At 38.5% G+C, this 25,000-nt stretch overlaps 1 protein-coding gene across 1 annotated transcript in view; it reads right to left on the bottom strand.

Annotated features, from left to right (window-relative positions):
- Window positions 1–15,774, bottom strand: part of LOC139691684 (zinc finger protein 236-like) — a gene marked incomplete at its 3' end in the record, with an annotated part of 33,349 nt that extends 17,575 nt beyond the window's left edge. Inside the window, exons 1-4 of the mRNA XM_071589527.1 lie at window positions 15,708–15,774; window positions 9,794–10,068; window positions 5,500–5,599; window positions 4,206–4,417 (exon numbers count right to left, since the gene is read on the bottom strand). Coding sequence (XP_071445628.1) covers window positions 4,206–4,417; window positions 5,500–5,599; window positions 9,794–10,068; window positions 15,708–15,774 — 654 coding nt within the window. The remainder of the gene's footprint in view (window positions 1–4,205; window positions 4,418–5,499; window positions 5,600–9,793; window positions 10,069–15,707) is intronic.
- Window positions 15,775–25,000: the final 9,226 nt, after the last annotated feature.

Below are 25,000 nucleotides of genomic sequence, written 5' to 3'. Positions count from 1 at the left end.
TAATGGATCAGGACATAAATAAATTTGTTACAGGCCAGATGGTGTTTCAAAATGATTAAATGCTAGCAGTAGCAGTCTTTAAATAGACCTAGTGGCTAGAATATTAATAAAATGTACCCAGAGAACATTTAAACTTAGCAGTAATTAGCCTTCTTAACTTCTTCGGGTATTTTTAAACCCTCTTAGTGCGGTGGGCCGATATATCGGCTTTCGTATCCCTGGCGAAAAGTGCGGCAGGCCGATATATCGGCTCTTGCGTAGCCTATTGTTTAAATCATTGTAACTTATGGTTTTTACTGTAAAAATTTATGGTTTTTGTGCCATCGATAGGTTGAATTCCATAGAATTACGTAACCGATTTTTTAATTTTTATGAGCAATTTTAAATGCTTTTCAAAAAGTATAATTTTTACTATAATTTTTCATTCAGGTTTGTACATGTCCGGAAGCTCAGCCTAATTGTTTGCCCGTTTTTTTTCTGAGTGGTCTTTCCACTATGAAAAGCCACTGAAAGGCTACTAATTAATCTGTGATCATTTGTAATCTCTTGAATTTGTTATGGTGTCGTGGTGCTGATATATATAGCTGCTTATTCAGACTTTGTTGAGACATGAGAGCACTGCTTTGTAATCATTTTGGTTTCTCTTGCCGTCCATCCTATCTAATCAATTGCGCCCTGTGTAATGGATTACATTGTCAGCAGTTCTCTGTGAGTTAGAACTTGATTTTTTTCTGCCTTAGATTGTAAGCACATTGCCGCAGTCTCAAGGAAAGGGGAAAAGTCCCAATTTGACACAGTGAGATCAATCAGCCTTTTCAACAAAATCGAACTATGCCGAGGCTGACAAAAAAAATTGCAATTCAGTGGTTTTTCGTTATTTATTTATAATATTTTCTACATGTCTTTTTGATTCTTTATTTTATTTAAATATCGTAGTTTTATTGAAAAATGTTTAAAAAAAAATATTAGTTTTGTGTCTAAAAATCGAAATATTATTGCTAAAAAAATATTCTTCATATTTATAATACTGTAATAATTACAATTATTTTTCAGATGATGTAAATGTATTACATCATTATTAACTACAATATTATATTTTAAAATAAAAAAACTGCATATGGATATCTAAACAAATAACTTCATAATGTTTTTTTTTCCTAAGGTGATACATTTTCTTAAATTACCCTTCGCACTTCTCACTAGTACCCCTGAAATCCCCGCCGCACCGCAAGAGGGTTAATAACATAATTTCAAGGGATCCTTGAGAGATAGAGAAAATAGGTGAATATAACTACAAATCACAACATCTCTCAAAACGTGGCTAAAAGGCAACTATTGAGTGTAATTTTGTGCATTAAATCTAATTTCAAAAGAGTGCTTCGTACCTTTCATTCGGTGAAGGTACTCTGAAAGATATTACACCACTTAGAGGAGTTCAAAGGAATCCATCTTGCTATGCAGTAAATTATAATAAAATTAAGTTATGTTATTAATTTTTCTGAGTTTATGCAAGGATATAAGATTTAACACAGGTAACATTTATTCTTAGCTTAAAATAAATAAATAAATTAGTTTTTAATAAGTTAGTATCCTCAGACTAAAAATAAATGAGATAAATAAATAGAACCAGTTAGTTTTTCCAGACTAAAAATACATTAGTTTAAAAAGTACTAAAATTTAAATAAATAAATAAAACAAAATAGTTCTTTCAGACTTATTTCCACGAGCAGACTTAATGTCAAGCATGACAACGACATGATTTGTTTGCAATGATCATTTTAATGAATATTAAGACCTAGTTATACATTGGTACGCCCATTAAATATGCAAACTGGGGCAATGTAATAGCCATGACACGGACTATAGCCCCACCCACTAGCTGCAATAGTTGCCTGAGACCCAATGAGCTGTCTGCCCTTGGCATAGCATCGAGATATGAGTATTGTATTCCAGTTATGTTAGTTTTTCTGTTGTCCATGTTTATTCTGTTCGTCGGAAATTATAAACTGACGAAATCACAGGGCAACGAATCAACATATCAAGTTATTTACTGAAGTGCAGTGGTAAAAGTTATAATAAGAGAATACTCCTGAAATGTGCTGACAGCAGTTTCCGGTGATAATGAATCTGAAGGAGAAAACATCCATTTTCAAAGTGGATTAAGCATTTTAAAGAGAGACAAGACGCCAAGATGGATGATTACGCAAGGCCTTTCAAGACCTTCAAACACCATACTTTCAAATTCTCAGAATGGATTTAGATCTGAAAGGTCTACCACAACTGCCATATGTCAGGCAATCGACAGCATACTTAATTCATTAGATGCTAAACGCAAAACTCTTGGAATGTTTTTTGACTCGCCAAAGGCTTTTGATAATGTAAACCACAATAGACTACTAATCAAACTCAATAGAATAGGAATTAGAGGAATTCCTCTAAACTGGATGAAGTCCTATATTCATATTCGCACTCAGAAAGTAGTGAAATCAGTTGGATGGGTCAAAATATTCATCCGAAGCATACCAAGTTAACAAAGGTGTTCCACAAGGCTCAACCCTTGGGCCACTCCTCTTTCTGATATACATCAATGACCTACCTAATTGCCTAACTGCTTATCAAATAATGATGGAATAATACCATTGTTTTCTGCTGACGACACTAATGTAATAATATCAACACAAACATATCCCAGCCTTGTGGAAAAATCTAAGTCTGTCACACTTGCAATAAACAAGTGGTGTACAGACAACCTTCTAGACTTAAATGTAAATAAAAGTAAAATAGTATACTTTACACGCAATAAGAACGTGTCAGATGATCTGCTGGTAAAAATCAATGACCAATCAATTGAGCATGTGACAGAATGCAAATTTCTAGGTATTTCTCTATGTGCAAATATTTCTTGGGATACTCATGTAAAAGCCCTTCAACACAAGCTCAGTTCAACTTGCTACTTATTAAGACACCTGTATGAAACTACAAGTAAAACTGTACTACTCAAGTTGTACTATGGGGAAATTTATTCAAATATAACCCACAGTATAATATTATTATGGGGATCAGCTGCTATTTCTCAAACCATCTTTAAAATGCAAAAGAAAGCTATTAGAATTATAGCCAGGAAACCTCACAATGCTCCATCAAAGGCCTATTTTCCGTGAATTAAATTTGCTACCACTCTCATGCAGCTACATTATGTTTTTAATTCTATATATAAAAAATAACATTGGCAACTATTCTCTTAACTCTGCCTATCATCATCATTACACCAGAGGCAGGAATGACTTCCATTACGGGAATATAAGAACTAAAGCATTGAAATATTGAAATTAGGAGACCCAATGAAATGGGCATCGGATTATATAACAAACTACCCAAAAGTATCAAGGATACTAAAGGGAAGCACTGCATTCAGGCATAAATTAAAAAGATATCTACAGCGCAATATGTTTTACTCGGTTGATGAATATCTCAACAATATTCCCAACCAGTAAGTTCATACTTTTAGTTTCTAGCATTGGTCATGGTCTGATTCATGTTGATGATCAATGATTTTTCTGAATTTGATATTTCATGTGCATGTTACAGCCAATGTTCATGGGTTTGTACCAAACGTTTATGTAACTATGAGCATCATTTCTTTCTCTATGTATCTTAATAATAATAATAATACCTTTTGTTGACATTGGCAGCATTGATTGCGTGTGCAATGGTCCCTTTTCCTTCTTCCCGATCGTCATAATAAACTGTTATCCGTATTAATAGCTGACGAACCGAATTTAGGAAAATCAACAGTGCCCACACACACTAATACTATTTTACTATTATTGTGACTTTAGCCTATATTCCCAATGAAATGCATTTAAACGTGATGATGAGGGGACATTGTACATCACTGGGGCACAAGATTATATGTGGAAGACATACACATTAATAAAGCAAAGAAACGACAGGAGAAAACTAGTATAAAGCCTTAGAACTGCTGCCTTTAAAGAGGAGGACTTCCAAAGGAGGGTGATTTACTAAACAGTGGAATGGACAAGAAGAAGAAGAAGATGGCGTATACAAGAAGGCATAGCTTACGAATGGAGAGCACTTTGAAATGGGGACCAAATTGATGAGGATGTAATTTTGCAGATTCAAGTTTTTATGGCCTAAGTTCACATATTTAATGGAGTGAGTAGTACAACTCTGCTAGCAAACACCTTGACGGATGGCGGCATAATCTTGGAATCGTCCCTCCTGGGCCTTCCCGGACCTCGCTTTGCCTTCGGCAGAACCGGCCTCCTCTCCGGTATCACAATGCTCTGACCTCTACCACGAATGTCGTGCAGTGGCATCCCTGGTTGCTGGACCATGGCACCGTCTTCCTTCTGCCCTGCGGTCTCATCTTCTTCATGAAGGGCATCGCTCGTCACTGCAACAGACGCAAACACAAGTCCACAATCGGAATGAGAGAAACCGTTGGATGAATCACCAAGAGTAATCCATGCTAAGTTAACCGCACATATACTGTTTGAACCATCCCGTCGACTGAAATGAAATACGAGGGCATTTCCAAAAGTAAGGTCTCCTATTTTATTTCATCAAAAATCAAATTTATTCTCTCAACTTTGCGTACATCGTATGGAAAGGCAGAGCATTTAGCTATTTTTCTACATGGTCACCTTAACAATCAATCACTTTTTACATCCCCTGCTTATTACAGTACTCCCCCCCGGGCACCTTGGCACAACCACTAGTAGACATATCCCTAAATTATTCCGAATTCCCTGAAAGCATTAGAGTGGTGAAATGACATATTCCTCCCTCAAGGGACACCAGCACCACCATGGGTATGACATCGACACCACCCTATTACTATTAAGTCAACCCGTGTGTTGTGTCAAATAGACAATGCTAGCACAGTGCAGGCATACCTTTAATAAAGGAGGTACCCTTATACAAATATGTATATATTAAAATGTATTAAAAATATAATATACATATATATATATATATATATATATATATATATATATATATATATATATATATACATATATTATATATAGAGATTTGAAATGTATATTTTATATATATATATATACACACACACATTCAAACACGAAATCTCACCAAACGGCAAACAAATACTCATTTCTATAGAAACAGATATAAGGAAAAGGGATAGGAACACACATAAATGACGAAATTTTGCAAATTCCTCTCCTGTGTTCATCCTTTATGTGTGCTCCTATCCCTTTCCTTATATCTGTTTACTACACATTTATATATATATATTTATATTTATATATATATATATATACATAAAATGTTTAAAATAAATGGTAATCTAACCTGAGCAGATGAATTAAGAGTTAAGTTTTGAGGACTGGGGTTTTTAAGTGGAGTTAATGTCAACATATTAGAGAAAATTGCATGGAGTTTCAGATCTTGAGAGCTCACTCATTTAGATGAGACGTACCACCAAAAGGAGGGAATTCAAACGGCTCTTACCTTGGAAGAATATCTGCTGTGCCTCCGAGCCTTGCTGACCCTCCTCGAGGAAGGCATCGGTGAGGACCACCTGCCCTTCACCCGACGACAGCAGTGCCATCTGCAGCACAGAGCAAGAGACAATGGACATTAACATGAGACATGGACACAAAAATTAACAGTTTTGAAGATAGCAGTGACAAAAATAGTTCTAATCGAGCTTAACATTATATTGAGGTTTGCCTTAGAGTGAGGACATGTTTAAAATTGATGGAACATTCTAATTGGGGCTCAAGCTACTTTGAAGTTTAGGTAAAATATGACATTCATATTAAATTGAGGCTTACAGGGTCCGTACAATAGACATCATGACTGGTTCGCTGTAGTCTTGCTTGGTAGAGGGGTCCCCCACTACTCAGGCATACTTTATTTCAGTATGCATTGAGACAGGAGGTGGATTTATTGGGACGTGTGATTGTTTGTGGTGTCGTATCACCAGTATATAGCAACACCGTCGACCAACGCTATGTTGTGAATAGTATTCATCATAGTAGCAACAAGGGGGAATTGGGTAGCGGACATTGTCTTGTCTTGGTTTCCAAGAAACCAGCACTACACCACCAATACACTGTCTTGTTGGCTGGGGTGTACTCCTCCTTGGGAGAGATAATCGTCAGTGGGGGTTTCCGGAAAACCCACACTATATCCCTACACTCAGTCCACGCCTCCTGCTCTGGTATTGTGTGCTTCAGACCGTGGTTCTTCTAATTTGCTCACTCTGCTAACTCTTATCAAATGGAATGCTATGCAGTTTGTTAATCACAACCCGAGGTCTGTTGAAGTGAAGTGATCTGTGATTTAAGGGGTTTTTTAACAATAAACCATACATATTTAGATCTGCATGTTTCAGCACCGAGGTCTCGCAAATTATTCGTACTGCTACATACAGGGAGACACCCAAAAGTGGTAGGACTGATTTTCTCTGGCGCGAACGGAGCGGTGGAGGGGGGTCTGCCCGGCAGGGTAAGGTGGAGGGGGCTCTTAGCAACAGACCGACACCAACCTCATTCGCCTGCGGGCTGTCGTTGAGTGAGGACACAGTTTTTAGTGAAGCAAGTTTTTTGTCTGCGTCGAAAAACAAAATGAATCTGAATTTAGAGCAACGTTATTCCGTGAAGTTTTGTGCGAAACTCGGGAAGACGGCGACTGAGACCCTCCATATGATCAAGCAGGCTTATGGGGACACTGCCTTAAGCCGTTCCACAGTATTTGAGTGGAACAAGTTGTTTAAAGAGGGTAGGGAGCTCGTTGAAAACGACCATCGCTCCGGACGGCAAGAACCGACACGAATGTGGACAGAGTGAGGACACTGCTGAACACAGACCTACGCTTAACCAGTGAAGAAATTGCAGACCAGTTGGGTCTGTCTGCATCCAACGTCCAACGCATTATTTCACAAGATTTGGCCATGCGCAAGGTGTGCGCCAAGATGGTGCCGAAAATGGGAGCCATGGCGCGCTCGTCGTCAAGCAGCTCCTGGCCAAATACGGCGTTGCCACGTTGCCGCACCCGCCCTATTCTCCCGATCTGGCACCACCGGACTTCTTCTTCTTCCCCCTGATGAAAAGACAGCTCAAGGGACGACGTTTTGACTCGATAAAGGCCGTTCAAGAGGCTTCGACGAGGGTCATCACAACGGCATCCCCAAAGAAAATTTCCAGCGGGCGTACGGGGAATGGGAGCAACTTTATATACTAAGTGTGTAGCAGCTCAAGGAGAATACTTTGAAGATTATTAAGTCGATGTAAGTATATCATCAATAAAATTCTTGTAAAAAAATCAGTCCTACCACTTTTGGGTGCGACCTTGTACATTGGTCGCTTAGATCATGTACATACATTAAATTCGGGAAATAGATGCCAGAACTAGCCGACTCAAGGACTCCTTCTTCCCACGGACAATACGGGATAGTACTGCAGGGTTATAGATAGCAAAAATTCCACTTGCCACCCTCAGCGTCTAAAAAATAATTAGTTCTACTTAAATGCATGCTCTTCCACTAACCTTATGTGTTTTGTTATAATAACCCATCCTTTCCACATGACCTCATTCGTGCTTTGTTCATCTGTTTTTAAGTTTCCCTTTCAGTCCCTCGTCCCTCTCGGCAGGGGGACATTCCTGCTGCCTGCAGCGTTGGGTCGTGTCCCTGCCTTTTACAGACTCTTTGGGGGTAGAGTGGTTTGTGGTGCATGTTCATGTGGTGGTGGAGTTTCGCATTCTTGCTTGTTGTGTCCTGGCTTCCGTGTTGTGGGATGGCTTTCGTGCTGCATCATGGGGTGCAGTTTTTAGTTGTTTTGTTGTATATATGTTTGCATGAGTATTGATGAAGCGATTTTTGCATGAGGGTATGCGCTGCTGTGGGTGTAATTTTCCGTGTTGTTTTTTTGCATGTGGTATTTTTCCTTTTTACTGTTGGTGACCTAACACCCCCCGCCACACGCCCTTGCGGCGGCTTGCGGGGTATTATGTAGATGTACACAAACAATTTGTGAAAAACATGACCACCGGCCAATTGATTAATTTGCACGTGGTAACACTGTGTCAAGTATGTACGGAGATGGAATAATGATAAATAAGTGAATTCTAGGTACGTTTAGACACCAAAGACGGAGGCTCTAGCCCTAGACATCGAAACGTAGCTGTGTCAAAACATAAGTCATTAATATGGCTGTATAATCATTTTTGATTGTCTGTCGACTAGCTTGTAGATTAATTCACATCACTACATTCTTACTTCTTTGTGTTTGTTCGGTCGGGAACCATTTCCAATGCCCACGCAATAGAACCCCAACAGAGCTGCCTTATTGTGTTTAACAATCTTGTACATAGTATTTCAATGCAACAATATCAGGGCATAAAAATCAATCGCCTTGACCGTGATTCGAACCCAGATCCCTTAAATGTCTGATCAAGGGACCTGGGATAGAATCCCGGTCAAGGCAAATGATTTTTATACTATGAAGTTAATAATAATAATTTTATTGGTCCAGCGATCAAGTACATGATAGAGGACAAGTGAGAAGATTGTAGAATAATATACAAATTATTAGAGCAGAGCACACTGTAAAAATATTACACTCCATCAATTGTTGCATTGAATTGTATACTAGGAGATGACTGCATCAAAAAAGTTATTGTTGCAGTATCTCCAATTCAGTTTCTTGAAATTGGCTTGCGTTTGCATTTATTGCCGGTAGTAATAAAACCTTTTAATCACAGATTGCTTCACTTCCAAAAGATCTCACTACGTGATTTTCAAATTGTATTGCACTCCCATTGGATAACATATCACCAGGGGAGCAGATATGAAAGGACCACAGTCAAAACCACACAATACCGTGGCAGGATGTGTGTGCACTGAGTGTACGGACGTTGTAGACACCAAAGACGGTAACTCTAGCCCTACACACCAAAGTGAAGCAAGGCTGAAACGTTATACAGGGTTCGTCCGGAAAATAAGTGTACTGAGCTCAGGAAAAAAAATTTATTACACTTTTACATATCTTAAGCTAATATTCCTCAAAATAGGACCCTTGTGAGTCGATACACTTGTTCCAGCGGCGTTCCCATTCCTGGAGCGCTCCCGCGAAGGCATCATCGGGAACCTCTCGAAGACTCGTCGTCGACCTCTTCTCTGCCCTCCACGAACATCTTGTGCCACCGAAAGATCATGTTTCTGGACATGGCTGACTCCCCGTAAGCCTGGTTAATCATACCGACAGTTTCGGTAGACGATTTCCCAAGCTTTACCGCAAATTTGATGGAATAACGCTGCTTCGGCATCGCGTTCCGTGACGTGGGTCGAAGCGTGGAGGTTCGCGTTAACAGAGCTCCTCACTACACCACAGCTCAGAGCCGACTGCCTTTTTCAGCGTCGCTTGCCAACATACCCCCCTCCCATTGCAGCCCGTCAGAGCGGTGCTGGGCGCGCCTGGAGCAGCGGGAAAAAATCAGTACACTTATTTTCCGGACAAACCCTGTATACATATATATATTATATATATATATATTATATATATACATATATATATTATATATATACATATATATATATTATATATATACATATGTATATTATATATATATTATATATATACATATATATATATAATACACTTATTATCCGGACGAACCCTGTAGACCCCCTCAACAAGCCACTAATTTTGATACTAACGTAAAGCTGAGTTTAATCGATACGTAAAGACCAAATAGAGGCAGATGTTGTTAGTAGCAGGGTTCATGGTCCAGCACTCACCTGTGCAGCATCCAGGAAGATGGTGTTGGTGGGCAATCCAGGCTGCGCCGAAGAGGTTGACTGCTTGATGATGATGTTGGTGGTGTTGGTGCCTCCGATAGGCTGGGCGGCCGTGCTGGCCCCAGCGGTGGCGCTTGTGGGCAGTGTGGCGAGTCCCGAGTCGTGCAGCAGGGCGAAGGGGAGGGAGAGGAGCGTGGCAGTGCCCCCCTCCGAAGAGAAGACAAACGACGGCTGCCCTCCGCCCCCCATCTCGTTGACCACCACTGAGTCCGAGGCTGAGGCAGCGCACGCATCACACAGCGGGGGCGGCATCGCAAAGAGAACAGAATGTCATGCATAACGATACACAATGGGCTTTTCAAAATGAATACCAAGGGAGTTCAAAACTTTGTAGAGATTCTTACATTTAACTTAATATTATAAATTAGTATACATCAAATGAAACAGCAAATCAAACATGTATGTGTGTGTGTTTATATATGTATATATATAGACCGACCTACAATCCACACCACACACCCCATCCACAGATTTCCTCATCGAATTGAGCCAAATCGTTCTTACCAAAAATGCCTTTCAAGTCAATGACAAAATATGTTTACAAATAAAAGGCACTGCAATGGGCACGCGTATGGCTCCGGCATACGCCAATCTTTTCATGGGTAAACTAGAACACGACTTTCTGCAACAACAAACCCTAAAACCACTCTTCTGGGCCTGCTATATCGATGATATTTTCCTCCTTTGGTCCCACGGACGCGAAACTTTATCCTCTTTCATTTCCTCTCTCAACTCCTCCTCCTCAGTATCATTCACTTCTTCTATATCCGACTCGAATATTACCTTCCTAGATATCGACATTCACCTCCAAAACAATACGTTTCACACTTCAGTCCACATTAAACCAACCAATAAGCAACAATATCTTCATTTCGACAGCTGCCATCCTCCTCGCACAAAGCGCTCCATCCCATTCTCACTCTCTATCCGTGGCTTCCGTCTCTGCAATAACACCCCCTCCCAACAGAAATACTTGGACCAGCTGCATGAATCCCTCAGAAAATGTGGGTACCCTGAAAAATTACTAAATAGTAAAATCCTCAAACCGTCAACCCAATACACTCCCCAAACCAAAGCGCCCAAAATGCCCTAATCTGATCACCACTTTCTTCCCCGGAACACACAAAACTAAACATCTAATCCGTGACCTCTTCCCAATTATCAATAACACTCAGTCCACATCACTTTTATTCCCACACTGTCCCTCTGTTTCGTTTAAACGCCCGTCGAACTTGCGAGACATCTTTAAGTCCACAAATCCAACTTCAAGCACCCCCGTCTCTCCCCCGCCCCTATCCGCACCATGCAACCGCCCACGCTGCAAATGCTGTCATCTTTTAAGACCCTCCCCCTCACTCAGTACCAACTCACAACCACTCGCCACCTGTACCTCAAAAAATATTATATATCGCCTCTCCTGTAACTTCTGCCCTGCCTTCTACGTGGGCGAATGCACGACCGCACTTTCCCTCCGCATGAATAACCACCGATATTCCACCAAATCTCCCACCTTTCTTAATTATCCCATCCATACTCACACTGCTTCCAACAATCAATCTTTTGACGACTGCTTCTCCGTTTCGGTGATTGAAACCCCCTTCCCAAATCTGCGAGTATAATAGAGGTGAGAACCCGCGAGATGGCGCATATCTGGGTGGCCAAACAATCATTCAAACCGCCCGGGCTGAACCAAGCCCACTGAATGCATCAATTGGCTGCCTACATATCCCCCCCACCCCCTTGTTCATTTCCTATTGGTCCCTTTACCTCTCCTTCCCCCACCTCTCCCCCGCACATGTCCTCTCCGCTCTTCCCGGAGAATGCCTTTCTGAACACAACAGCCGAGCTGTCAAAATGTCTAATACCATATTGTGAGTGTCCTTCCTTTGTGTTTCTATATTCTAAAAATCTACATCTGTGTTTTTATATATTTGTGCGTCGCCGAAGAGCGTTCCATTTCGAAGATTTTATATATATATATATATATATATATATATATATATATATATATATATATATATATATATATATATATATACATATGTATATATACATATGTATATATATACATATGTATATATATACATATGTATATATATACATATGTATATATATATATATATATATATATATATATATATATATATATATATATATATATATATATATATATATATATATATATATATATATATATATATATATATATATATATATGCATATATATATACATATGTATATATATACATACATACATATATATATATATATATATATATATATATATATATATATATATATATATATATATATATATATATATATATACATACATATGTATATATATACATATGTATATATATGCATATGTATATATATATATACATATATATATATATATACATATATATATATATATATATACACACACATATATATATATATATGAGTGTGTGTGTGTGTGTGTATATATATAAGTATATAAAAATAGATATATATATATACATATACACACATATATATACATTCATATAACCATAAACACATGTACATGGACCAATTGATAAATTCCTCAATGCAATACATTGACAATTTCCATTGGAATTTCCAATTGATAAAATGTACATGGACCAATTGATAAATTCCTCTTCAAGGCATTGCTTCATCTAAAAGCCTTCAACCTTTCAGTATTTCATGCAATAATCCACCTATTTAGCCTCTATCCCTAGGTCAAAATTCAATATAAATAAGGCACTTTATATAAGTAAAACATTAGCAGTAAACAATGGTTATTCAGAAGATCTAATCAATAAAATTTACCGGAAGAAACTTACAAAAATAGCCTTAAGCCACATTTACAACTCCGAACATTTAAAAGATCCCACTGACAAATGGCGACCAGTACTCTATCTCGGGACTATTTCTCAAAATGTAATTAAAATGTTACCTCAAGATAATATTAGAATGTGCCTTTTGCAGTGGTTAATGCCTGAAGGACCTTATCTCTTACACAAAAGACAAAGTCCCCAAAGAAGAGAGGAGTGGAGTGTATGAGTTAAAGTGCTCAGAATGTAACACAAAGTGTATTGGGCAAACAGGATAGAAAATTTAAAGATAGGATTAAAGAACACCAAACATGTGTTAAGAATAAGAACATAACATCCCCATTTGCAAAGCACCTCATCGAGAATTAACACAAAAGTGACTTTGCCACAAAAATTCTTCATTTTAAAAATAAAGATCAAAGTCTCGACGCTTCGGAGCAGCTGAAAGTTTTGAAATGTGTCCATTCAAGGATGAAATTGGTAATGAAATTCAGATATCCCTCCCATTCCTAGACCTACAACTCTTCCAAGGCAATGAGTGACACCACAAGAAGGTATGCCAAGTTTACTTCTCCGAGGACCACTTCATGATGACGTTCAATATCCAAAACCTGAGTCGTGTTTTCAAATAAAGTGTATGGAATTACAAATTCAATAATTTCATTTCAATTTATTCTAATTATTCTTGGGATAGACCTTGTATACCACTCTATATTAAAAGGACTTGGTGCTTTTCCACAGATTTTTATTATAAGGTACAATGCACTTCACTGACTTGAGGCATCATCAGTTACAAATATACTTAACAGCAGAGCGAGAATATATACGCTGAGGGCAGAGTGGTGGAGATCAGGTCGGTCGAGGGGTTGGTTTGACCAATTCCAGACTAGTTTCTCGGAAAGGAGTGGGGAGGGAACGTGAACAGTTGCTTGTCAATAAAAAGTATCAAGTTGGGGGTCGCTAGGTGCCTCCGTATCTCCATTTGCTCGAGAGCATCCATTTTTAATCCTTTCGCGAGAATATGTAATATTTCTGGGACAAAATCTCTGCTGTGGTTGCATTCCAGTAGGTGCTTAGCAAAGAAAGAGAGTTGGTATTCTTATTTCTGTGACACCTTGCGTGTTCCTAGACTCTTAGCTTGACATTCCTCCTAGTCTGACCAACGTAAACGGTGTTGCAAATCTCGCATTTCAGTTTATAAATACCTGATTTGAGAAGGCTGTCCTGTGTGTGTCTTTTACCATTTACTAGAAGTTTGGAGAGGGTTTATGGGTGGGTAGAAGGCTGCTTTGAGTGAGGTGGGTAGGCAGTTGGAAATCCTATATCAAAGATCTCCCAGAAATGGCATCGAGCACCACTTAAAATCCTTATATACTGCGGGCTGTGCGGAGGGAATACTATTTATTGCCATTGATTGAGATACGGAGGCACCTAACAAACCCCAACTTGACACTTAGCAACGAGCAATTGTTCTCACCCCCCTCCCTACTCCTTTCTGAGCAACTAGTCTGGAATTGGTCAAACCAACCCCTCAATGCACCTCACTGCCCCCACCCCTCTCAGACTCTTCCACCCCCTCTCCGCCCCCACTCCGTCCTGAGCATATATATTCCCGCACTGGTGTTAAGTATATTTGTACCGGATGATGCCTGCAAGTCGGTGAAATGCATTGTACCAAACAAAAAAATTCTGTGGAAAAGTACCAAGTCCTTTAAATTATTATTATTAGGTAATCTACCGGTTAAGGTAGCTTTTTGGATGAACACAACTACCAAATAAATATTTTGTGACTCCTAACAAAATACAAAATCAAGCATCCTACTCTAAATCAGGTCCCTCTTCATCTCTGAGTACTTTCTTCGTCCCTTCATCCCATCCAACATCCTTATCCTGTTCCTTCCCTTTCCTCTTTTGCCAAACATTCTCCCCTCTATCACAGTCTTCAACATCACACTATTGCCAATCAATACCCCCTTCAGCCACTTTTCATCTGCCCCCTCCTTAGTAATTTCTCCCAACCAACCCCTCTCTTCGCCCACCATACCAAGTACTTCCTCGTTTGTTTTCTTCTCTGTCCATTTCACCTTCTCCATTCTTCTCCACGCCCACATACCTACAATAGCATCCAGTCTACGTCTATCCTCCTGCTTCAATGACCACGTTTCCACACCATACATAGCTATGCTCCACAGCAAAGTATTCTAACGAGTCCTTTCATTACATCGTTACTCAAAGTCTCTGTCATCAACTCCCTCCTCCTTGTGAAAGCTTCTTTGCCGAGCGCAATTCTTCTCCATACGTCCCTTCTACTTTGACCGTGTTGGTCCAAAACATTACCGAGATACGTAAACTGTTATACCTGCTCTAGCTTTTGCCCTCCTATTTTAATGTTTAGCTCAAGTCTTTTCTTTTTGGAAAATCACATAACCTTTGTTTTATTAATTTCATTCTCGTTCCATATCTGTCGCAGTGAATTTCCAATTCACTAAGCAATGCTTGCAACCCTCTATTGGCTGACTGACAACCTAAAACTTGGTCATCAGCGAACCTAACTGATTTTACGAATTCCCCGCCCACTTTCATTCCTACCTCGAGTTCTTCCCATGCCTCTTTAATCATTTCCTCTGCATACAGGTTGAACAGCAACGGTGATAATGTGATACACCCCATGCCTTACACCCCTTCCTAACACTGCCCATCCTGACTCCCCTTTCCCCACTAGCACCTGATAGCAGTCTGAGACATGTACAGGTTGCGGATTAGCCTCCTTTCCCTCCAATCTATTCCTATTTTCTGCAATATACCCATTAGTTTTTCGCAATTCACTCTATCAAACACTTTTTCGAAATCATGGATATGAAATACTTCCACAGAGTGAAGCCTCAAACAGTAGAATATACTTCTATACCACTAATAAATCTTTCAATTACTGCAAATCCCTAAATGTATTACTGATTGGTCGTTAAAATTGAAGCGTACCTTTTTATGAATGCAACGTGCTGAAGAATAAACATTATCCGATTACGTACCCGCGCCCTCGTCCGTGAGGAGCATCTCGTTGACGGGGAATGTAACAGAGTGGCCCAGAGCGTCCATTGCAGTGCGTCTCCTGGCGTCCAGTCACTATTGGCATTCATGTCAACTGCGCAAGCAAACGCCTCTTCCTTGAGCTCCCATCACAGAAACAGGCAGACTGCTCCTGAAACGCAAGGGTAAATGATTAATACACACCAATGAACAATAAAAACTAGGTATTGCACGAGGGCTAAGCAATAAATGCACAATCTGGTGGAATGTGGCGTTATGGTATGCCAGTTATGTTATAGTTTTCCGTTGCCCTTGCTTTTACTGTATGTTAAACAGCTGTTTAAACGGTGATAATGCTCTGATGAAGAAAATATCCATTTACAAGTGGATTAAACATTTTAAAGATAGCTGACAAGATGTCACGGATGATGAAAGGCCTTTCAACACCTTCAATACCACCATACCTGTGTTTGATGTTGATAGCATTGATCGTGTGTGCAATGGTCCCTTTGTCCTTCTTACCTAATCGTCATTATAAACTGTGATCCGAATGATATCAGCTGATATGAACTGAATTTAGTAAATTATCAACAGTGCCCACACACACAATACTATTTTATTACCATGAATGACACGATTGGATGGATAGATGGATTTTTGGACATACACCAGTGTTTCTGGCAATTAATTCAACCACCATTGATCCATTGATCTTCTATCCTCCTTATTCTGAATAGATATTTGCCCCCTTTGCGACTTTTTCCTATATTCTCATAAAATGCAATAAAATGTGATGATTGGGGACATTGTATATCACTTGGGCACAGGATGATGTGGAGAAGACACGATTATAAAGCATAGAAACGACACAATAGATAACTAAGAAGAACCTTAATACTGCTGCATTAAGAAGTAGCACTTCCAAGGAGGGTGCTTTATTAAACGGTGGAATGGGTAAGAAGAATCAGATGGAATGTAAGAAGAAGGCATAGATAGCCTACTACGAACAGAAGGAGAGCACTTTGAAAAATAAGGGGACAACAAAATCTAAGATTTATAAGACTAATTTTAAATCAAACCAAAGTTTTGATGGCCACAGTTTGTGTATTTCTTGTACAAACCTCATACACTTGGGCATATACGCCTCTGGCTTGCAGTGTTTGGAAGGCCGCAAGCAACTTGTCGTACGTTTACAGTAAAGAGACAAACCATAGAATTCTATGGCAGAGACTTGGATTTACAATTTGCATACACCTTGTATGTTTTCATCAACCCTTACATGCGGGACAAGTGTATCATTGAACTTTTCATCACTTATGCGTAGAGCAATCAATCTTTGTTTAAAAAATAATAGATGGGTCCACAAAGTTGAGCCAGAAAACCATAGAATTAATAGATGAGCTTAGGATATACAAGGTGTGATCAAAAAAAAAGACTGGACTGATTTTATTCTGCTCAAACCATTCAACGGATCGAAACGAGACACAGTGTGCCATCTAGCAACACATCTGGCGACTAAAACGAGAGGTGTTGCGTTTGTTTACGTCATTATGTAGCAGCAGTTGTATGTGTCTTAATCTGTTCATCATCACGTGCAATGGCAGCATTGAAGGAGCTAGAGGAACAGCATGTGTGCGTGAAATTTTGTGTTTCAAACTTGGTAAAAATGCTTCAGAGAGACATTTGGAATAAGCAAGCATTTGATTAAGCAAGCCTCTTTGTTTACAAAGCTATGAGACGAAGCCGGTAGTGTTTTGAGTGGTACAGTCGTTTAAAATTAGGCAGAACCTCAGCACAGATGAAGATTCGCGAATGGGGTGGCTTTCCACTTTGACAGACCCCAAACATGTCAAATTGGTGAACGATTTGGTGCGGGCAAATCTCCATTTAACTGTTAGGGAGATATCCGAGGAAGTGGACATTAGTTTTGGATCCTGTTCAGACAATTCTGACAGACATTATGGCCATGACGTGCGTCACATCCAAAATTCGTCCCGCGGGTGCTGACTGATGATGAACAGAGACAAAAACGTGCGGACATTAGTCAGGAACTCCTAGATCGAGCCAATTCCGACCCAGAGTTTCTTAGAAACCTTCTATTTGGTTTCCAAAGTTAAAATCAACCTTGAAAGGGCACCGATTCGACTCTATTGCGGACATTAAAACTAATTGTACAGTGGATCTGAAGAGGATCCCTAAGACAGCTTACCAGGCAGGGTTCGAGAGATGAAAGAAACATTGGCAAAGGTGTGTCGTCAGCCAAGGCATGTAATCTGAGGGCAACAAGTTCCATTAAGCTCTGTATCCGTTGAAATAAACAAGTTATAAAATCAGCCCTGTCTCTTTTTGATCACACCATGCATACATATAACATACGTATACAGGTATATGCCCAGCGGTAAATTTCTTTAAAAGATCTACCCGATTTGTTTACAAATTAGCTGGATTTGGCCTAAGAGTAGTTGATATGGTAAAATACCTTGGTGTTACAATCAATAAAGACTTAACTAAGACTTGACTAAGTAACTAAGGAGAAGGCGTATCAGACCCTGGTAAGACCAATTTTAGAGTACGCATATCTAGTATGGGACCCTCATGAAGAAGGACAAATCAATGAACTGGAAAAGGTAGAAAGAAAGGCTGCCTGATATGTCCTGGGGAAGCATAGGAGGATGGAGAGTGTGTCTGACATGCTGAGAACACTGGGCTGGGAACCTCCACCAACTAGAAGGAAAATAAGCAGACTTTGTAGTGGAATGTTCCGCATTCCGTAGAGAGGGAGAGAAAGCTTGGAAAGCAGATCTTAGGAAAGAGGCGGGGAACCCAAACTTCAAAAGGGAGAAATGATCACATATTTAAGGTAAAATGCCGGGCACAAAGAACGAATAAACAAAAAATTTTCTTTTCTAAACAGAACAATTGTTGATTGGAACACCTTACCTTCAAAAATATTAGAGACCTTTCCTTATACAGAGTGTATACTTTTAAGAAAAGATGTAAGGAATATATGCAATAATTTGATTGATGTGTGGTGTATTGTATTGTATGTAATAGCTTAATTTATTTTTAATTTATCTATTTTTTTCTTGCTGATTAATGGTTGTAAATGGGATGGGGATTCGCTTTGTTTTGTTAAAGAGATTTGTGTTTTGAAGTCTGGATTAAACTATTATCTTTTGTTATTATTTGGGACTTGTGAGCCACCTGACAATGTCTATCAGCACATGTGTATTTTTATTATTATTAATAGCACAGAGATCTTTGTAGGAAATTAAATTGAAAGATTCGAGGAAAATAAGTTACACATGGGTACGTAATATTGAATTTTCAACTTCATTTCATTTATAACTTGACAATTAACACACTTAAAATCTGAAGGCAAGCAAATTAAAAATTGGGATTTATCAGATTAATTTTTAACAGATTTAATTGGAATCTGCAGACTCCAAAGGTCAAGGAACATTGTTACCACGCTCTTGTAAGGCCTCATTTTTAGAATATGCATGTAGTGTATTGGGATCTGACTGAAAAAGGTCTCATTCTTGAAATTGGGAAGGTTCTACAAAGCCAGGCAACACGTTTCATTTAAACTGTTAACGATAAAACAAAAAGGGTGACTGAAATGCTTCTGGAGTTGGGTTGGGAATCATTAGAAGAAAGACTATTCAATGCTTATGGTTGAACTTTCTACTGAAAGTGTTTAGTGAAAGTTTTAACCCTAATTTTCAATAATCTCTTGTGATTTGGTGTCAAAACCATACTAATATACAAATCAATACACCACTGTCGAATCCACACTAATGAGTTTGTTACACGTCAGGCCGTACGTCCACAAATGTTGGCCATCGTTCAGTAGGACTTCCACTGAACGAGACACTGGTTTCAGAAATGATTGCCAAGATCCACACAATGATATGCTTATGGTTTTAATTGCTAAATAAATTCAAATACGCATGTTTCAGCGCTGAGGTCTCGCAAATTATTCGCACGCCAACATACATTGGTCGCTTGGAACATTAATATATATTAAATTCGGGAAACAGATGCCAGTACTAGCAGACTCAAGGACTCCTCCTTCCCACGGACTATACGGGACAGCAACTGCTAATGGTTATAGATAGTAAAACTCCCACTTGCAACCCACATTAGCATCTAGGGAATGATTAGTTCTTCTCAATTGCTCATGCATTATTACTAAACTCACGTGTAATGCTGTCAAAACCCTTTCTTCCTGTATGTACACATTAAAATGGCATTTACATGAATGTAGTGCTCGTTACAGTATTGCTTCCTCTGCTTTGTCTTATTTTTTAATTTTCCCCTACCATCTCTCACCTTTCTCTCTGTTGTGGGGGGGGGGGGGGGGGGGCACTCCCGCTGTCGGCAGCATTGGGTCACATCATCTGACCTGTGCCCTTGGGGGTGGAGATCGTTATAGTATGCTGCATGTCCGTGTGGTAATGGGATTACGCTTACTTACTCTTTAAATTCTAATTTGCCTTGCTCTTGGATAAATTTTTTTTTTACTGCATCCTAAGGGACAACTGTTTGTCAGTTGATATTATACATATGTATTCGCATGCGTGAGAGTTGAGAGGGTTTTTGCATGAATGTATACGCCACCGTGGGTGTAGATTTGCAAGGATTTGTTAGTTTTTGCATGTGGTTTTGTTCTCCTTAGAGGGTGGTGCCCTTACATCCCCCACCACACACCACAGCAGGATATTATGTAGATGTAGACGTGGAGATAAAATGTTTAAAGAATTTGATTATAATTGCAAATTCTTTAAGGGCAGCCATCGTTTGTCTTCTCATCGAAGGCTTGGGCCTCGCAACCCAATATCAATTCAACTGGGGAAGCATTTTAGTTTAATCACCAAATTGTCACCATCACCGCAGTAAAAATAATTTCTAAATTTACAACAATAATTAAAATGTCTTTATTAAGGCGAGATTGAGACTATATATATCCTTTCTTCCATCTTAGCTCAAAGTCATTTACATTTATAAATTCCTCAACAATCTTTACAACAAAGCATGTAGAAACGTATAGCGTTTACATGAAAATATGAAATAAAATTTGAAGAAATAAATTAATTAAATAGTTTATTGATTAAAATATTGGGTGGAGAATGAGCAGAGATTTATATACGTATATCCTTAAGATTTAAAGAAACCTTTTACTGGAAAAACACCCTGATAGCATATGGCATATAACATTGACGTTTCCTATACACCTTCCATGTATTCTCAATACTATACACTGTGACTGCTCTGGACAAACATATATATCATCATCAATATCAATGAATATAATCTCCAGGCACTCGTTCCTACAATAATCTCAAAAGACCTTATTCAATACTATTTAAGTGGTGTTTCCAAAGCAGTTGAAACTGTCTCCATACCCAATTACTGTCCAAAATAACACCAAAGAAATCACCTCGAGTTATAATAAGTTCACAATTAATCATTTCACCCACATTTTATATAATATTTCTATACGAACAATATATTTCAATTCATTCAAAAAATAGGTAGAGGTTTTACTCCTACAACGATTTAGACAGTAAATTAATTTAATACAAGTCCATCACTTAAAGGTTTCAACGAACGAGCATAGAATTATGTCTTTTGAGATATTAAAAACTATATTCTATGGTAAATTTAGGTAAGAGTGATATTAATGTTCTTTTTGTTGAAGGACAAATATGTCCGATTCTACACAGTTAACACAAATGTGTTGATTTCCTCTTTTTTTAATACTCACTTCTATATTAACGTTACCAATAGACGTGTTACGATACGGGCATGCTACTTGTGTAACAAGATATTAATTAATGCTCGTGCGGAATTCGGCAAAGGGCTTTTCTCATCAGTTTTGCGAATGACTAAGCATTAGTTAACAAGTCAACCAAGGGATTTAAAACCATTACTTATCGTATTGCTAAGAGCAGCATTAAAGTTGTGGGTATAACGCCAAAAGCAGATAACCCAGTTCAGTTATTTGGCAAGCGATTCGGATGATAAAGGACAAAGTGTTTGGGACATGAATAGAATCTCGTTAAGCCCATCGGTGCACACAAATAATCGGGAGTTGAGCACACATGCACTTTAAGTAAAAAAGACATTAGTTAAAAACTTCTCTCAAGGATAATATTTTTGAATTGTTGAGAAACCACAATGAGACAGATGGATTAATGTAAGTTGAGGTCTTTCAGAAGTGGGTACGGAGAAAAATGGATGAATGAAACTGACACAATATAAAACAAATCATGTTCTAAAAATTGTACAGGCAGAGCGAACTCTAATGTAAGAACTTATATATATGATGGACATAATTATGCAGAAGATACTGAGGAAATAGGGTGATAAAATAAGTATTAGAGAAGAGAGAGCTCGCAGAGCAACTACCGAGGAAGAAAAACAACAGACATTTTGGATGGAATTCATGGAAGTAAGAGGTATACAGAACAAAAGAATGAGATATGGAGTCTTCTTGTGTCTTCACTGTTAAGATTCTAAAGGTGCGGTACGGGGTAGACCCCGAACCAATCAAAACCTTACCTTAAGCCGGTAGACTACATCTAAAGATAATATCAACAAATAACCTCAAAAGTTAATTCAATTGGAGAGTCAAATTCTGTAGTCCCAATGAGTGCAAAGCATGTTAGGGCTGAACCATTATTTATTAACGAATACAACCTCAGCAGTTAAACACACAACACTTTCACTATTGCAGTTCATAAAACAACTCCAACATCACCTAAATTACTTGTCATACACATGTAATTATACATAGACACTTATAGCCTTGTAATGGGTATCACCAGAATGATAAATTTCATTAAAATGGTATAATATCAAACAATAGAGCTGTTGCAGGCAATCGTACAGATGTGACGGCTCAAATGTCAGTGGCAAACACTTAAATGTAAATAGATCAGCAGTCTATGTTGATAATGTCATGATTACTACACGCAGTTTCGTTATAATGATTGCTTAGCCCTGATAGGCATTTCGGTCACCCAAATAACTCTCACACTTTGTATTGACATTATTTCTAGTAACGTATTCAAGTTTCACCGCCAGAATTGATGTGAGAAGGCAATTGACTGATGAGGCCTACTTAAAACTAAGGTATCAATCCGCCCATGAGCACAATTCCCTGCAGCGGATAGCTCCAAGATGTTTTATTTTATTCTTACTCACCTGAAAAACTTTCAGCGGTGTCTTCTCAGTGATTACAATTCTTTAGAACGTCTTAATAACTACCAAGTCTAGCTGATGATCTACAAAATTTGGGGAATTATTCACCATAATATGGTGGAACAAGAAAACGTCGTCAAACGCCTACCCATAATGCCGTGCGCTTTGAGGCGTCCATTTATGGATACCCCGCGTTTTATTTACGTCAATAAATCCAAATCTATTCAGATTTATAGTGTCTCTCGCGAGTAATTTAGCATATTTTCTTGAGTCCGAATATCTGCTCTAAAGCCGCATGCTAATACTTGAGATAATAGCACTACAACCTAGGTTTGTAGAGAAAATTTCACTCTACCAGATTCAAATTCGGATAAGTACCACACAATATTACTTTGCAGACAAGAAGTCGCCAAACTTGACCTTTTTTCTAATTATTTCCACAGTCTGTGGGGGTAATGAAGGTAATATTTGCTATGATCATGCTTAAATATCGTGTTAATGTTATTACTTTTAAAGAGCGATGTGATCCGCAGTTTGTTTCTCCTTTGTCTTATAACCACAACAGTGAGTTCGTTGATGTGCTTCGATCGAGATTTAATGAGTTGGAAGGAGCAAACGAGGTGAAATAATAAAATGCCAGCCAAGAGAGCGCTTTTATTAGGATTCCCACAATGTTAAAGTGCGGGCGTATGATATGTATGTGCCTAATCACCTTCGCAGAAGTATTCTTCAGCTTGACAATTAAGTCTTGATTCTTTCGGATTGCGTGTTAGAAGGAGATAGTTTTCTTAAATAAACAACACAGTACTGTTGGACCCAATGATCCTTGAGTTTCTAAGACTCCAGTGCTTCAAATTAATTTGCATGACACCGTTGAGAAGTAATTCTCGTTCATGTAGCTTTAATTTTCCATTTAGATTGATAGGTTATCATGATCACTGATTCTTATACTGTTCCTGCTGTGCAGACGGTATCGCAAAGGTTTGCGAAAAATATATCACTAATATCTTACAAAGTCCCACATTGTATGTATGTTATTCCATTGTTTTCATTCCTAAGAAGTGTATTACAAAGGTCGCTTTAGGACTTAAATGGTGTACCTTCAGCTTGATTAGGCTTTCATACGAACCTTTTAAGGTTCGTTTTAAATATCTACGGCCTACCTTTTCACTAATTGTATTCCTATTATAAGTTGGTAGCCTATGGTTAACTAAATGCAGCAGGAACATCGATTGAATGATTGTTTCTCGTTTGGCAATGGTGAATTTAACTCATCGCGTTGAATTTTTAAAAATTTATCTCAGTAAGACTTGTGGCACTTAAAAACGTATGACGGTCAATATTTATACCCAGATGAAGAGAGGTTTTGCACGAATAAAACCTATTCAAGCTAACTGAATTTTAGTCTGGATTCAACAAAGCTATTTATTGCCCAAAATCAGCAATTTCATGTTATAGTCCAATGCCAATGGGTGTAAAAATTTTATGAAACATCGCCACACTCACCAAAAATGAGTGATAAATTATGCGACTTCGAATTGAAACCATCTTAAAATAAAGTGCTGTTTTTCATTGCGTGAATTTTTTCAAATGCATTGTTTTTATTACACACTTCATGTTCCGTGTTTTCCCATTGATAACGCGCGCCTTATCTATACAAAAATATTCAGATGATCGAAAAAATGACGATACGCATATACGAGGGTCATCCGGAAAGTAGTACCCGTTCGTGAAATAAAGACACAAAAGTAAATATTAACAAACATAAAAAATTTTATTTGAAAGAGAATACTTTAAACTACTTCTCAACATAATCTCCAAGCAAATTAAGGCATTTGTCATAACGTGTGACAAGTTTCTGTATTCCTGCTGCATAGTCCTTCGCCGCCAGCTCATTGAGATACGCGAGGGACCCATCTTGCACAAATTTTTGCATAATGCAGATGGTGTTTAACAATTTCATGAACAATTGTTCGAGAAACATTGGGAAAATGCTCACAGATGTCATCAATTGTGACGCGCCGATCGTTCCTCACGAATTCGTCAACTGAGCTCACCAGTTGGTCTGTAATGACAGACGGTCTCT

This window comes from Hetaerina americana, unplaced genomic scaffold (genome assembly GCF_022747635.1).
Source record: "Hetaerina americana unplaced genomic scaffold, ioHetAmer1.1.p SCAF_39, whole genome shotgun sequence".
NCBI classification, from domain to species: domain Eukaryota; kingdom Metazoa; phylum Arthropoda; class Insecta; order Odonata; family Calopterygidae; genus Hetaerina; species Hetaerina americana.
The sequence above is the reverse complement of the archived record's forward strand: the minus strand, read 5'-3'. Positions and strand labels throughout refer to the sequence as shown.